The sequence below is a fragment of the Myotis nattereri genome (genome assembly GCF_964212035.1).
Source record: "Myotis nattereri genome assembly, chromosome: 7".
Classification (NCBI taxonomy): Eukaryota; Metazoa; Chordata; class Mammalia; order Chiroptera; family Vespertilionidae; genus Myotis; species Myotis nattereri.
Genome location: NC_138082.1, coordinates 85645363 through 85662380, shown reverse-complemented (window position 1 = coordinate 85662380; position 17018 = coordinate 85645363). Strand labels below are relative to the sequence as shown.

At 37.3% G+C, this 17018-nt stretch overlaps 1 protein-coding gene across 2 annotated transcripts in view; it reads right to left on the bottom strand.

The window, feature by feature from the left end:
- EPB41L5 (erythrocyte membrane protein band 4.1 like 5) overlaps positions 1-17018 on the bottom strand; it is a 160765-nt gene that overhangs the window by 86734 nt on the left and 57013 nt on the right. For both annotated transcript variants that reach the window (XM_081095458.1, XM_081095459.1), the window contains exons 11-14: positions 15894-15963; positions 9940-10109; positions 8820-8926; positions 7741-7768 (exon numbers count right to left, since the gene is read on the bottom strand). In XM_081095458.1, coding sequence (XP_080951584.1) covers positions 7741-7768; positions 8820-8926; positions 9940-10109; positions 15894-15963 — 375 coding nt within the window. The remainder of the gene's footprint in view (positions 1-7740; positions 7769-8819; positions 8927-9939; positions 10110-15893; positions 15964-17018) is intronic.

The window sequence follows — 17018 nt, the reverse complement described above, 5'->3', positions numbered from 1 at the left end:
ATTAGTATTCTAAAGTAAAGAATTCAACTAAGGTAACAAAAATTTTGTTCAAAGTTACTTTAAGAGTTCCTTGAAAATGATAAAGTAATGAGATTTAATGAGTGCCCTGGCCGGTGTTGCTCGGTGCTTAGTGTTGATCTGTGCACTGAAGGGTCTCGGGTTTGATTCCATTCAAGGGCATGTACCTGGGTTGTAGGTTTGAGCCCTGGCCCTGGTTGGGACATGTGCAGGAGGCAAACAAGCAATGTTTCTCTCTTCCTATCTCCCTCTTTCTTTCCCCCTCCCCTCTCCATTCCACTCTCTCTGAAAAGCAATGGAAAAAATATCTTCAAGTGAGGTTTCTAAAAATTAATTTTAAAAAAGAATACCTCTTAAACACATATACATGCAAAAATAAACAACAAAAAATCGTTTTAAAAATAAGATTTAATGAGCACCGTGTTCCAGAAAAAATGAGATACAGATTAAATACATTCAACCCTTTATTGTTAATTACTGACCTTCGAGAATAAGTAAAGAATATTTCAGTTATCCCAAAGGAGATTTAAAAGCCAATTATTATTAGTATCAGGTTGGCACAGACTTCCCAATAGCAATACTCAAGAATATTATGCCCAGCCAAGATGTCTTTCTAATACAAGGAAATAGGCAAAGCTTATCAATCACCAACAAACTCTGAATGCAGCATCCAGGAGCCTTTCTTAGAGGAGTAAGAGCAAAACAAAAACTATCTGATGATGAAAGACAACTAATTAAAAAAGGATTCACATGCCCTGGTCAGTTTGGCTCAGTGAATAGAGTATCGGCCCGACGACTGAAGGGTTGCAGGTTTGATTCCCGATCAAAGGTGTGTAACTCAGTTGCAGGTTCCCCAGCCCTGGTAGGGGTGCAGGTGGAAGGCAACCAATCGATGTGTCTATCTCATGTTGAGTCTTCTCTTTCTCTCTCTCCCCCTCCTCCCGCCCTTCCACTCTCTCTAGAAATCAATGGAAAAAAATATCCTCTGGTGAGGATTAAAAAAACAGAACTCACAAATGAAAAAGTTTTGCTAAAAGGCTGAGTGATAAAGGAAGTCATTTTATGTTTTGTTTTGTTTTAATCCTCACCGAGGATATGTTTTTATTAATTTTAGAGAGACGAAGGGGGAGAGACAGAGAGAAACATCAATGTGAGAAACATTGGTCGGTTGTTCTTATATGCACCCCAACCAGGGATCAAACCCACAACTAGGTATATGCCCTGACCAGGATGTACAGGTATACAGGATGACGCTCCAACCAACGAAGCCACTCAGCCAGGGCCATTTCACACTATTTTTAAATTAATTACATTTCTATTATAAGTTGAGTCACCAGAATTTGCACTACCATTGCTTGGATTCAAATCCAAGCCACAGCACTAGCTCTTATTCTCAGAATCTCAGGTTCTTCATTTGCATGAAACTATTAGGAATATTAAATTAATTAATAATAGCAAAGCACAAAGAACACTGATAAATAAAATTAACTGAACTCCCCCCGCCCAAATATTGTTTAATGTAGATCTGTTGCCAAGGCAAATGTAAAAATATACATGTCAGGCATGAGTTTATTTTATTACAAATAATGTTGCTCTTCTCAGAGTACATTATATGCTGGTTTAAGTAACCAATAATCCCAAATATCAACGAAATCTGATCCAACCTGCTTGGTACAGAAATTAGACTCACTACTCTATGGTGCCCTAAATTACTCTCTGGAGCTTTTCCTTAAACTGGGAATAACCCCAGGAAGTGATGGATAAAAGATGAATAATAATATGGGGAAAAAGTACTTAAATAACTGATGTTAACTGGATCAGAGCTCTTTGATTTCAAACAATTTGAAATGTTGAAAGTACTATTTTCTCATAATAATACAGACTCTTCCAACTCCACTAATATGAAAGTAGGAGCACTTCTCACTACTGACATAATCTAAGCTTCCCCTTTTAAAGGATTACCTGCAATACTGACACCTGTTGCTTTTATACCACCTCTATTCATCATCTCCTCCACCTTCTTCTTTTCCTCTCTGAAAAATTCTATGGAAAGCCTGTACAAAAATGTGATCTTTTAAAATGTCACCTCTTAAGATACTTTGTATTATTAGTCAAGGCTCACAAGAAAATAGAAGCTAAAATAGTACAAGTAAAATGACTGACATCAGCCAATTAAAAAATTTGTTATTCAAACTGGCACAGTCCAAGGTCAAGAAGCTTTTTAGGTCAAATAGTTTTGCTTTTTCAAACCTACTGTTTTCCACGGTTCACTGGAGCAAAATTGTTCATGCAAACAGAACTACAAGGGCAAAACTAAAAGGGCAGTCATGCCAGTCCAAGCTCAGGCTCTCAAGCGCTCATGGAGTAATGCTCAATAACCTTCGGTCAGGAGAGCTGAGTGCCCCCCAACCACCACTTTCATTTCTAAAAGTTTATTCTAATAAAAAAATAATAAAGTATCATCACTTAAATATCCCATTTCTAATGTGTTCATTACTCAAGAAAAAAATTCATTATTAAAGTTAAATTAATTTTAATTTTAGGAAACTATACAGTCACTCACTTTCTAGTCAGAAATGTGTATTTCAAAAAAAATTTTTTTAAAAATATATTTTATTGATTTTTTTACAGAGAGGAAGGGAGAGGGATAGAGAGTTAGAAACATCGATGAGAGAGAAACATCGACCAGCCGCCTCCTGCACACCTCCTACTGGGGATGTGCCCGCAACCGAGGTACGTGCCCTTGACCGGAATCGAACCTGGGACCTTTCAGTCCTCAGGCAGACGCTCTATCCACTGAGCCAAACTGGTTTGGCTAAACTTACATAATGAAAGACTTAATTTTTCAACTACAAATTGTTTATATTTCTGCTGACTTCACCAGGTTATATTCTTTAAGATCTAATATTCTGTCCTAGCTTCCCTTTCAGGAAAGCAAGACATGATCTATTAAACAAACAAACAAAAAAAACAAATTTAAAAAGTTAAAAAAATATAGAACACCACTAACATTTCTCCACCATTATCTTGACAGCACTGGTTATATATAACTCCAAAGAAAACAAAATAACCAACAGCTAAAAAAATTTCAGGGATACCTTTCAAAAAGCAGAGTGCTTTTGTGGTGAATCAATAATCACAGCATGGCTTTCTAGGTGAAAAAAAAACTAAATAAAACATATTAAGGTGAGGCTGACCATACTCAGTGTAGACAAATTTTAAAAAGAAATAGATTTTAATGTCCTAAATCTGGTATTTTAACAGGCATTCCAGGAACCTGATACATATCAAGGTTGAGAAGCATTATTTGAAACTATATAATGTAATATACACTATTACAATTTATTGCTTCATCAGAAGCAGGACTTCTAGAATGGTGGGTTGAGGATCCTCTCCCCAGCAAAACAAAGATTTAGCTAGTGACAATTATTATTTTTAAATCATCAGAAGACATATATCAAGTGGAAAAACATTTATTCAAGAAAATCTCCTAATTCTCAAGAGCCAAGCCTGGAATTAAGCCACAATTTGTTCCCCTTTCCCATTTTCCCAAGTTCAGTGTTTTGGAAGCTCTACTCCAGGCTGGTGCAGCCAAGAAAATGAACTCTCTCTCAACAATGCAGACTTTAAATCAGTTATCTTAAATATGTTCAGAAAATAAAGAAATCAAATCTAAAGAAATAAAGGAAAGTATGAGAACAATGTCTCCACAAATAAGAGAATATAATTCAAGAGTGAAATTATAAAAAAAAAACCCAGAAATTCTGGAGTTGAAATGCACAATAACTAAAATGAAAATTCACTAGGAAAACACAACAGCAGATTTGAGCAGGTGGAACAATAAGTAACTTGAATATAGGTCAAGTGAGATTATCTAGTCTGAGCTACAGAAAGAAAAAAAAAATAAAGAAAGACTGTAGGACACCTTCAACTGTAGCAACATGTATAATGGGAGTCTCAGGAGAAAAATGCAAGAAGATAATTTAAGAAATAATGGCTGAAAACTCACAAATTTGATGAAAACAATATACCATAGAAAAGCAACCAGAAGAGAACTGGATGGGAAATACTTGTATCAGACAAAATAGACTTTAAAATTAAAATGTTACTAGAGAAAAAGAGGGACATTCTATCTAATAAAGAGGGAATATGCTAATTGACCCTCACACTGTCACAAAGATGGCTGCGCCCACAGCCAATAAGGAGGAAATATGCTAATTGACTGCCCCACCCTCAAAGATGGCGGCACCCACAGCCAATAAGGAGGGAATATGCTAATTGCTGCCCTGCCCTCAAAGATGGCGGCGCCCAGAGCCAATAAGGAGGGAATATGCTAATTGCTGCCCTGCCCTTAAAGATGGCGGTGCCCACAGCCAATAAGGAGGGAATATGCTAATTGACTGTCCCACCCTTAAGATGGCGGCGCCCAGAGCCAATAAGGAGGAAATATGCTAATTGCTGCCCTGCCCTTAAAGATGGCGGCGCCCACAGCCACAAGATGGCAGTGCCCAGTCCCCTCAGTCCGCCCTCAGGCAGGCCTGGCCTTGCCACATGCCTGCTTCTGGGGTCCCCCAGTCCCCTCAGCCCCCCAGCCGCCCAGGGCAGGCCCAAGGTGCAGGTAACCAGGGCCAGCCGAGGCTTGCGCTGCCGGCAGTGGCAGCAGCAGAGGTGTGATGGGGGCGCTGTCTTCCCCTGATCGCTGGGTCGACTCCTGCCCCTGAGGGCTCCTGGACTGTCAGAGGGGGCAGGGGGGCTGAGGGACGCCCCCTCCAGTGCATGAATTTTCATGCACCGGGCCTCTAGTTTTATCATAACAAAATAATCCAACAATTATAAACATATATACACCTAACAAAAAGCCTCAAAATACATGAAGCAAAAACTGAAAGAATTGAAGGGAGGAACAGACAATAATTGAAGACTTCAAAACCCTAGTCTTAATACTAAATAGAACTAGGCAAAAGGTTAACAATGAAGTAGAAGTCTTGAACAACAATATAAACCCACTAGACCTGTAACGGACATCACAGAACACTATACTCAACAATAGCAACATCTATATTCTTCTCAAGCTCACATGGACCATCTTCTAGGAAAAATATGCTAGGCCACAGAACAAGTTGCAATAAATTTAAAGGGATCAAAATCATATAAATCATGTTCTTTAACCATAATGGTATAAAATTACCCCCCAAAAAAGTGCCCTGGCTAGCATTGCTCAATGGTTAGAGTGTCTGCCTGGGCACCAAAGGGTTGCAGGTTGGATTCCCAATCAAGGGCATGTACCAGGGTTGCAGGCTAGTCCCTGGCCCTGGTCCAGGTGTGTGTGGGAGACAACCACTCAATCTGTCTCTCCCACATCAATGATTCTCTTTCTCTCCCCCTTCCCTCCCTTCCATTCTCTTTAAAAAATCAATGGAAAAAATATCCTCGGGTGAGGATTAACAACAACAGCAAAAAGATAGGAAAATTTAGGATACTCACAAATATGTGGAAATCAAGCAACACCTCTCAAGTAACCATAGAACAAAGAAGAAATCACAACAGAAATAGAAAATAATTTGGGATAAATAAAAATGAAAATATTACATACAAAAATGTATGGAATGTGATTGAAGCAGTGCTTGTAGGGAAATTTATACCTATAAATGTTATATTAAAAAAAGAATAAAGATCTTGCCCTGGCTGGTGTGACTCAGTGGTTGGAGCATTGGCCCATGTACCAGAGGGTTACGGGATCGATTCCTGATCAAGGACTATATCTGGGTTGCAGTTCAATCTCGGCCCCGGTTGGGGCTCTTATAAGAAGCAACCAATCGATGTGTCTCTCTCACATTGGTATTTCTCTCTCTCTCTCTCTCTCTCTCTCTCTCTCTCTCTCTCTCTCTCTGCCTCCCCCTCCCTTCCATTCTCTCTAAAAATCAATAGAAAAATATATTCAGATGAGGATTAACTAAACAAAAAACATAGTAATAAAGATCTCATATCAAAAATCTAATCATCTACCTTTAAGATGCTAGAAAAAGGGAAGCAAATTAAACCTAAAGCAAGCAGAGGAAATGAAATAATCTATCAGAGAAAAAAATTATAAAATAGCCCTAGCAGGTTTGGCGTTGGACTGCAGACTGAAGGGTCCCGGGTTCGATTCCCGCAAAGGGCACATGCCTGGATTGCAGGCTCAAACCCCAGTGGGGGGTGTGCAGGAGGCAGCTGATCAATGATTCTCTCTCATCACTGATGTTTCTCTCTCTCTCCCTCTCCCTTCCTCTCTGAAATCAATAAAGAAATATATATATTTTTTAAAAATTACAAAATAGAGAAAAATTGATGAAACCAAAAGCTGTTCTTTGAAAAGGCCAACAAAACTGACAAACTTGTCCTGGTAGTTGTGACTCAGTGGTTAGAGCATTGGCCCGCACAACAAAAGGGTGGGGGTTTGATTCCCAGTCAGAGCATATACTTAGGTTTCAGGTTCGATCCCCAGTTGGAGCGTGTATGGAGGCAACCGATCGATACTTCTCTCTCTCTAAAAATCAAGAAAAACATCCTCAGATAAGGATTTAAAAAACGGAATAATGGGGCATCACTACCAACCTTCCTATATAATAAAAGCCTAATATACAAATTGTCTGAACTGCGGAACAACTGGTGGAACAACTGGTCGCTATGATGCACACTGACCACCAGGGGGCAGATGCTAAATGCAGAAGCTGCCCCCAGCCCGCAGGCCCCAGGCCAGCCAAGGCGGGTGCTATGTGGGGGGGGGGGGGGGGGGGCGCGCATCACCCTGCCGGTTGCCCCACAGATTAGTCCGGATAGCTGGCCAGGCCTAGGGACCCTACCTGTGCATGAATTTTGTGCACTGGGCTTCTAGTATAATAAAAAAAAGGAAAAGGAAATGATATGAACAACTGTAAGCCATAAACTACATAACTTAAATGAAATGGAAAAATTCTAGAAAAACACAAACTTCAAACTGACTGAAAATGAAATCTGAATAGACCGATAACAAGAGATTGAATTAGAATTTTAAAACTTCACACAAAGAAAAAATCCAGGCAAGATGGCTTTAATAGTGAATTCTACCATACATTTGAGCCTTGGCTAGTGTGGCTTAGTTAGTTTAGTGTGGCTTAGTCCCGTGACCCTCAATACCAATTCTTACAAACTCTTCCCAAAAAAACAAAAGAGAAGGAAACATTTTCCAGCTCAATTCGGTGAAGCAAGATACCTGATACCAAAAACAGGTGAAGACTTTACAAGAAAACTACAGACCTATATCTTAGATGAATATAGACACACAACTCCACAACAAAATATTAGTGAACCAAATACAGCAATATGTAATATAAAGGATTATACACCATGACAAAATGAAATTTATCCCACAAATAAAATTAATTGCTTATCTGCAAATCAACCTTTCTTCGAATGCATTGTGTGCAAGGACCATAATTTATTCATCTTTAAATCCTCAGTCACCTGCCAATAACTAATGTATGTCATTCTCATTATAAATAGCACATCCACACCCACCCCACTTTTTATTCCTTTAAACTGCGTTAATTTATTTTTTGTGTCTGGAAGTATGTGTCTATTGTCAAATGCTTAGTGACAACTTAACACTTGGATATATCTTCAAAATACTTGTTCAATTAATGATAGCAACTACATAAATTTTAAAATTCTATGTCAATTCCTAAGATGCAAGACATTACCCACCTGAGTTCTTCAGGTTTTGCTGTACCTGCTGACAGAATTAAAAAAAAAAAAAAAAAGTCCCATTAGTTTGTTCTTAATGGTAAACTGCATCACTATTCATAAAAGCAAGTCTGGACTAAATGTTTTGTAAGCCATGTTTCTCAACCATAGATTTAAAAACCTTCATTTCACATCATTAAAGTCAATATGAAAATTACTTCCATTTTTTAAATAAATAAAATAAACGTATATCTCTTCTTTTAAAACAAAACCATCAGCAAGCCTTCTAGAGTGAGCTGAGTGACAATGGAGCATTGTCAGTTCAAAATAACAGGTAACTTAGAGTTTTAAACAATCACAAATGGTTTAAAACTGGGGATCAAGCCCACAACCTGGGCATGTGCCCTGACCAGGAATTAAATCAGAACCTCTCAGCGCATGGGATAATGCTCAACTAACTAAGCCACACTAGCCAAGGCTCACTCTGCATCTTAATACGAACTTAGATTTGAAACCAAACACAAGTTTTAGTTTCTTTGTCAAAGTAAATCATGCTTGTTATTATATAATTAAAGTAATTTACTGGAAGTAACATTTATGAATTTGCAAATGTCTATGATAAATATACAGTGATTAAATTTATTATCTAATAATAGAATCCTTAATAATATTATAATACCATAACATAATCTTTACATAAAATTGATTCATCACTTATCAATGTTTTTAAAAGTTCCTATGGGGATTTTAAACATTATTATGAGTGAGATCTAAAAGACAAAAAGGGAAGAAAAATGTTTTTCTACAGAATAACTAAAATAGTTAATACGAACAAAAAAAAAATGAACACAAACTTGGTATGGTGTTTAAATTGGGATTATCATAAAATTTAATCTCAGCAGCCACGTAGGCTTTTTCCCTTTGAATTTTATTTTATTAAATTGATTATGCCTGAATCAAATTCAATAAATGAAGAATACTTTAGTTGACTCGAACAAACTTAAGAGTCAGACAACATCCTCTCAAGTAAACAATACCAGTACCAACAACATGATAAAGTGACAAGAAAGAACAGTCCTTTGAAACAGGGCTGCATTCACCTTGCATCTGTAGAGTTCGTCGAGAATATCGTTTGCTGGGCCTTCTTTCAAAGGATGTTGATCTTCTTGCTTTATTGGTTTTCGTGGTCTGATACTCAGTTTTCCCACTAAAATAAGTAAGATAATAACAGGAATAAGAGACTTCAAGACCTACAGTAACCAGACACATAAGTGGGAGAAAGTCTACATTGGGATTCTTCTTTAACCACCCTGAATCTCATCCTGAGGGAAGTGCTGCTAGTAATAGTCTTGATATCTCCCTTCATGACATCATTCTTTCACTCTTAGGTTTGTGTAAAATATGCAACACAAAAATTAAACATAATTTTTTCTTAAGCATGCGCATCACCTAAGAACATACTAAAAAGTTAGATATCTGGGCTTTTATGGAACTCCCTTCTCCTCCCAATTCATACTCTTCAATGCAAACTGTGCAATTAACTCAAGATTTTTTCTAATTGCAATATAGTTTTCAGAATAATTTTCCAGAAATATTTAAACTATTGTCCCACTGTCCTTGACTTCCTTTTAAATGGTTAAGAAAATGCCTCCCACTTTTAATATAGATAGAACAGAATGAATCTCACAAAATTATCTTGCCACATTATTTACATTTCCTCTTTAAAACCATACTGATTGATTCTCATGGCATGTTGAAAACTCACAAGTAATAATATACTCTCAGGTAAACCAAAATATTCCTACTTACAACCAACAAACAAGGAGTCTAGAATAATAATGGCATTTCAGGTTTATAAAGGGTGAGAAATGTTATCCAAATTAATTTCCCACTCAGCACAGGATACCTTTTCTCTATATGGTATTCAGTTGTTGGATGAAGACACCTTAACGCTCTTATACGGATTTAAACTGGAGGCTAATTAAGATATAAAGTAAAGGTCAACAGGGATATAAAATCCATTTCAGCATTATAATGTTTCCTATCAATTTTGGAAATTTAACAACATAATTTCCTGTCTTTTATTTTGGCCAATCGAAAACACTGGCAAGCCACTTTATTTCTCTGTGCCCTAGTTACCACATCTATAAAATGAGGGGTTGGCCTGTTTTGGCCTCTATGAAAGAATGAAAGATATAGCAGAAAGCTATTAACATCAACCTATATCTAAATCGTGATCCTAGTCGGATAAATCCTGATCGCTGAGAACCCTTTTGCACAGGGCCTCGGAGGCGGAAGAAGGCATGATGCTCCACAGCACATTTCCATAAATGCTTGCACGCCTTTGGATGGTCCAGTCTAAAGACAAACGTGTGTTCCTGCTCTTTGCCCTGAAAAACAAAAGGATGCAAAGAGAGGTAATTATTAGGTCAGACATTCCTATCCCGTTACTCAGCTACAAATGCAACCCCAGCAATACCAAGAATCAATAAAACATCTCGCTTGCTCTCTGAAACTCAAGAAACTCTTCATAGCCACCTATATAAAAAGGAAGAGCTGAAATCATTTTCTCGGCCAAAATAAAATTATTCCTAAAAAGGTTCTCTCTACCTATATGACCTCATTTCTCAGAGATACATAAAATGAGGGTTTATCTGCCATATTTTGGTATAAATACATAATAATTTAAAGAGAAGATCTGGTAATATTTACTAACAGACTTAAAAATGTCCACATTCTTTGTTACTATAACCGTTCTCACAAGAATCCTATATAATCCTATATAATAAAAGCCTAATATGCTAAGTGTCCGGTAGTCCATTCAACCAAAGTGGAATATGCTAATGATATGATAAGGCCACTCAACTGCTTGCTATGATGTGAACTGACCACCAGGGAGCAGAGAGTCAACTGGTCAACCAGTCACTACGACGTGCACTGACCAACACAGGGCAGATGCTCTGACCAGTAGGTTAGCTTGCTGCTGGGGTCTGGCCGATTGGAACTGAGTAAGATGGGTTGGACATGCCTTGGAGCCCTCCTGCACCCCCTCCCCAGCTGGCCAACCTCCCATGTCCCTCCCCGGCCCCAATCATACACCGGTGGGACCACTCAGCCCAGCCTGCAACCTCTCGCAATCTGGGACCCCTCGGGGCATGTTGAAGAGCTGGTTTTGGCCTGATGGCAGAACAACCAGTCACTATGACGCACACTGACCACCAGGGGGCAGATGCTCAACGCAGGAGCTGCCCCCTGGTGGTCAGTGCACTCCCACAGGGGAAGCGCCACTCAGCCAGAAGCTGGGTTTACATCTGTCGAGCGTAGTGGCAGTGGTGGGAGCCTCTCTTGCCTCCACGGCAGCGCTAACAATGTCTGAGGGTTCCCGGTCTGAGAGAGGGTGCAGGCCATGCTGAGGGACACCCTCCCTTCCCCCAGTGAATAAATTTCATGCTCCAGGCCTCTAGTCTAATGATAATAGTTAACATTCTTAGGCACTTTCCTAAGAATTTCATATGAATTACCTCAATGAGCAGATACTATCATTTGGCCCATTTCACAGATAAAGAAACTAAGACTCAAGAAATTAAGCCAAGGTCACAAAGCTAGTTAAGAGAGAAAACCAGAATTTCAACCTCTCCATTCAGGCTCCAGAGTCTATGTTTGTAATATCTAAACTATGTTTCTCCAGATTACCTAAACAAAAAATTTGCACCCAAAGATTTTCTTCAGTCTCATTTATAATAGTAAAAACTGCCACACGTAAAAAAAAACCCAACTCCAAAATAAAAGAAATAATCAAGTAAATACTGGTATATTTAAAAACTATACAACCCTAGCCGAATTGGCTCAGTGGATAAAGCATCAGCCTATGAACCAAAGGGTCTCCGGTTCAATTCCGTTCAAGGGCACATACCTCGGTTGCTGGTTTCTCCCTGGCCTGGACCCTCGTCGGGGCTCGTGCAGGAGGCAAACCAATCGATGTGTTTCTCTCACATCAATATTTCTCTCTGTCTTTCCCTCTTTCTCCCACTCTCTCTAAAAATCAATGGAAAAAATATCCTCGGGTGAGGATTAAAAAAAAAAAAAGGAAAAACACTACACAAAGATAAAATAATGAATGCACTACTGTTTATTCATATTACAGAATACTACATATAGATTAAAATGAATGAACTAGATCTACATGGCTACACTTGTTTAGGTAAAATAAGCAACATGCAAAAAAGTTCACAAAACAAAACAACAAAAATATATATATATGATTTGTGTAAAATTTTAAAACAATTCTACCATATCTTCATATTTGGAGAAAGAACAGAATGATACCCTTCAAGAATGGAGACCAGCTATGGGGAAGGAAGGAGCAAGCTGGGGAGTTAGACCTTAGTTATATCAAACATACCATTACCTATTTCTAAAAGATAATTCTGAAGAAACAATGCCAAAAATGTTCAATCTAAATGAGTGAAATGGATATCAATTTATAATTTCTTTGTACTTTTCAGTATATTTAATTTTGTAACATGAACTATTTTGTCATTTAAAAACATTTTATAAACTCTATGTGAAGGTTCTTCATGACCTTTGTATAGGCAAAAATTCTGAAATTTTAAGACACAAAAAGTACTGACCACAAAAAAAATTGTATTACATTAAAATTGAAATCCTCTATTAACCCAAAAGATACTATTAGGGGAGACAAAAGGCAAGTCAAGAAGCAGAAGATATCTGCAACACAAAGAACTAACATGACAAAGAACTAATATCTAGAATATATAAAGAACTTTGATAACCCAATAGGAAAATGAACAAAACACTTGAAAAGGCACTCCATATAAAAGAATATCCAAATATCCAATAAATACAAGCTGTCCCAAAATAATGTATACACTGTAATAGCTGATAGCTCAAGTTTGAAAAATGAAAGGTATTTTAATAAACACTGCCTTTATAATTATTTGAAATGTGTATATACATTATAAGTACTGTACTTAGGAATAGTCATCAGGAGAATGCAAATTAAAAATAATTCTACTATCAGAATGGCTAAAATGGTGTTAGAGTCAGGAGAGTCGTTACCCTTGGGGGGCTGTATTTATTGGGGAGCACAAAGAAGATTCTATTATTCTGGTACTAGTTTATTTCCTCGTCTGGGTGCTGGTCATACAGATACATTTGAAAATTCAACAAGCAGTACATTTATATTAGCACTTATCTGATGTATGTTATATGTCAATGAAATTTACCAACAAAAACTACACATAGAAAAAAACATGGAAAAATGAACAAACTCAAAGTAGGAAAACATTTCTATGACACAAAACCCATATGCCATAAATGACTGACAAGTTCACCTATTTAAATTTTTAAAAATAAATGACAAAGATCCCAATAAGCAATGCTAAAAAACAACAATTAGGTAAGATATTTACAATTTATATGACAAAGTGCAAAACCTGCAAGAAAAAATTCCAACAACCCAATAGAAAAATGGGCAAAGGATATAAATAGACAGTTTGGAGAAAAGGAAACACAAATAATTCAAATTTATTAAAAAAATGTTCAATATCACTCATAACAGAAATAAAAATTAAACCTAGCATGAAATTCCATTTTTCACCTTTCAGATAAAAATGTTATAACTCCTGGAAAAGGTGTGTACACAGATAAATAGTGCAACATGATAGGCTCTCTCTATATCCATGACAAATGCACATACTGATTTGAACCAGCGAGTCCACCTCCAGAAAATTATGCTATAGATACTTGCCAATGTAGAAATTAATGTCTATATAGTGAATAAATGTCAATTAAGAATTGATTAAATAAATTAGGGCACATCCTAGAATACTACAGTTTTGTGTTTTTAGTAAGAATGGAGAAGCACTTTATGTACTGACCAGACGCCTGGCCTGTGGGATCGGGCCGAAACCGGCTCTCCGACATCCCCCAAGGGGTCCTGGATTGCCAAAGGGCACAGACCAGGCTGAGGGACCCCACTGGTGGACGACTGGGGCAGGGGAGGGATGCAGGAGGTTGACCAGCCGGGGAGGGACTGTAGGAGGACTCCAGGGCATGTCTGGCCCATCTTGCTCAGTCCCGACTGGCCAGACCCCAGCAGCAAGCTCTCCTATTAGTCGGAGCATCTTCCCCCTGGAAGTGCACGTCACAGCGACTGGTCGACCGGTCAACTGTCTGCCCTCTGTTGGTTGGTCAGTGCACATTATAGCGACTGGTCAACCAGTTGACTGTCTGCCCCTGGTGGTCAGTGCACATCATAGTGAGTGGTTGGGTGGCCTTAGCATATCATTAGCATATTACACTTTGATTGGTTGAACAGATGACCAGACGCTTAGCATATTAGGCTTTTATTATATAGGATATGGAAAAAATTCCCAGTTATAATATATAGTTGAAAAAGGGTAACAATAGTATATAAGCATGCAAACTTGTTTGAAAAAGAACTGATTTACACATTTACTTGAATATATGTATAAAATATTTTAAAAAAGATATCTAAAAAGCCAATACTGTATTATGTATTAGATCAAATCTAAAAAGCCATCAATTGTAAGATGCAGAATTATTTTATAGCCCAATAACAAGTGTCATCAATTAAATTATGACTATATTCTTATCAAATAGGATTATATTTTCTTCTTCTTGAAGGGACTACCTTTAGATTAAATTATCATTTAATCATACATGAGCTTTCATAAAAAGGACAATACTGGCAAAACATTACTTTTAAATGCAATATCTGCCTTTTCTGAATCATTTTCAGCTCATATGTTGATAATATAATGATCATCCTCTGTGTCATCAAGAGATTTGTTTTTTAAGTAATCAATTACTGTCTCTATTATTTTCTCCCAGGCTGTGTGATAGGACAATCCTTTGTATGTACCTCAGTAATAAAACATTCAAAACTTAGCACTGTTACATCTAATTTTCAGAATCTTCTTATTTTAGGTTCTTCTAAGTAGCCCTTCTCACACTTCATTGTGTATGCAAATCTCTTTAATATTTTGCCCAATTTGTTTTCATCTATATCTATCTATATGTATGTTTTTTAAAATTTATTTCTTTGTATACATTAAAATTATATTTATTCACAATCCTGTAAGCTTTGACAAATGCATAGAGCAGCAATTTGAACTGGTGTGCCACAAGAATTTTTAAAACATGCAATACCAGATCTATTTAGTCAGGGGCACTTTTCCCTTCAATTATCAAATTAAAAAAATGACAATAGCCAATACAATAGTTGCCCAGTGCAAATGAATCAAAATTATAACTATTTTTTGTCAGATAAGCAAAAAATACATTTTTTTGGTGTGCCACAGAATTTTAGTAGTTTGTGTGTCATGAAATGAAAAGGTTGAAAATCTCTGGCATCAAGTATAGCAACTACCACCAAAATCCGGATAGAGAAGAGTTCTCTCAGTCCCCAAAATTCCCTGTGCTGTTCCTTTGTAGTTAAGCCTTCTTACTCCACCTAGTCCCAAATAATCAGTGATCTATGCTCCATTCCTATGGATTTCCTTTCCGAGATTGCCATATAAAATAAACTCACATAGTCATGATCTTGTGAATCTGCATAATGCATTTGAGTTTGAGTTGCACCCATGTTGTTGTGTATATCAATTAGGAACTAGATTTAACTGGCAGCGGGGGGGGTGGGGGGGGAAGGTAATTGTTAGTTTAGAAGGTTTTACTTTAAAATATTATTAGGTAGCCTGGCGTGGCTCAGTGGCTGAGCATAGACCTATGAACCAGGAGGTCATGGTTCCATTTCCTGTCGGGGTTCGTGCCTGGATTGCAGGCTCAATCCACAGTGTGGGGCATGCCAGAGGCAATTGATCAATGATTCTCTTTTATCATTGATCTTTCGCTCTTTCTCTTCCTCTCCCTTCCTCTCACACATAGTAATTTGTATACACATAGTATCAATGAAGAAACAAGAACAGTCTTTTATATTGTCTTTAATCTTAAACGCAGAACAACCATATTTTTAGAATGGTGTGACCTTAAGCGAGAAATTATTTAACTAAATTATTAATTATACTGAGTTCTTTGGGTCTATAAAACAACAAGAAACATTTCCCCTTTTAGAGATTTAAGTTACTACATAAATAGTCATTGTTACATAAGTAATGCAATACAATTCCCACCTGATCATCATCTTCTACCACCACCAGGGTTAATTTAGTCTTCTTAAAATCCAATCTAGTTATCTTGGGCCTGTAACAATATGAGAATAGTAGCCAGATTTAAAAAATGTCCTCTAAATTTTTTTTAAAATGTTGTTGTTACTTCAAGCACATTAATCATCTAACTTCTGAACTGAAAATTGGTAAGGGTAAAATAAAATAAACATTACCTGCACTGGCCATCAAAAAGGCCTCCAACCTAAAATATAGCTAAGACAATAGAAAAAAAATTTCAAAAGCAACACTTCTAGCAAAACTGATGCTGCACATTTATCAGGCATTAAAAATGCTAAAGAGTGCTGGCTGGATGGCTCATTGGTTGGAACACTGTCCCACCCACCAAAAGGTTTCAGGTTCAATTCCCAATCAAGGCACATACACTAGGTTGTGGGTCTGATCCCCAATTGGGGGCCATAGAGGAGGGAACTGATCGATATTTCTCTCTCTCTCTCTCTCTCTTCCTCTCTCTTTTAAAATAAAACATCTTCAGGTGAAGATTAAAAAAATGAAAAAATCCATATAAATATTTCATAGGCCCCAACTATGGTGTAAGAAATTCTCCAGGAACTGGATAAAGACTACAAAGCTTTTTAAAAGGCATAAAGGAAAACATATTATTGATTATTGTCTATAGCAATTTTGGTTTGAGGAAATATATTTTTTAAACCTCATTTTATGACCCACTTTCCAACTCTATCTCCCATTTGAACTAAAATCCTAAACAGCCTACCACATTTGAACTCTGTACTTCTATGAACTGTAATGTCAAAACAATGCAACTCTCACTAATTTTTAAATATCACTTATGTAAAATATAATTGTAAAACACAGCTTGTTTGCAAGAACTGTACTAACAGTAAGTAAGTGTAATAGGTGAAGGAGGGGGAGGATCTAGCACTTATTTAAGTGGAACCAATGCTTACATATAACGCCTACCAAGTATCAGGTACTCTTCTAAATGTTTTACAGGTATTAATTCAATTCATTCTCACAGCTATCTGTGAGGTGGTACAAAAGATGCTGTCTTTATCTCTCAGCCTAGAGCGTTTTCTGGCTATGAATCCTATCATCACCCCACAGGTCCAG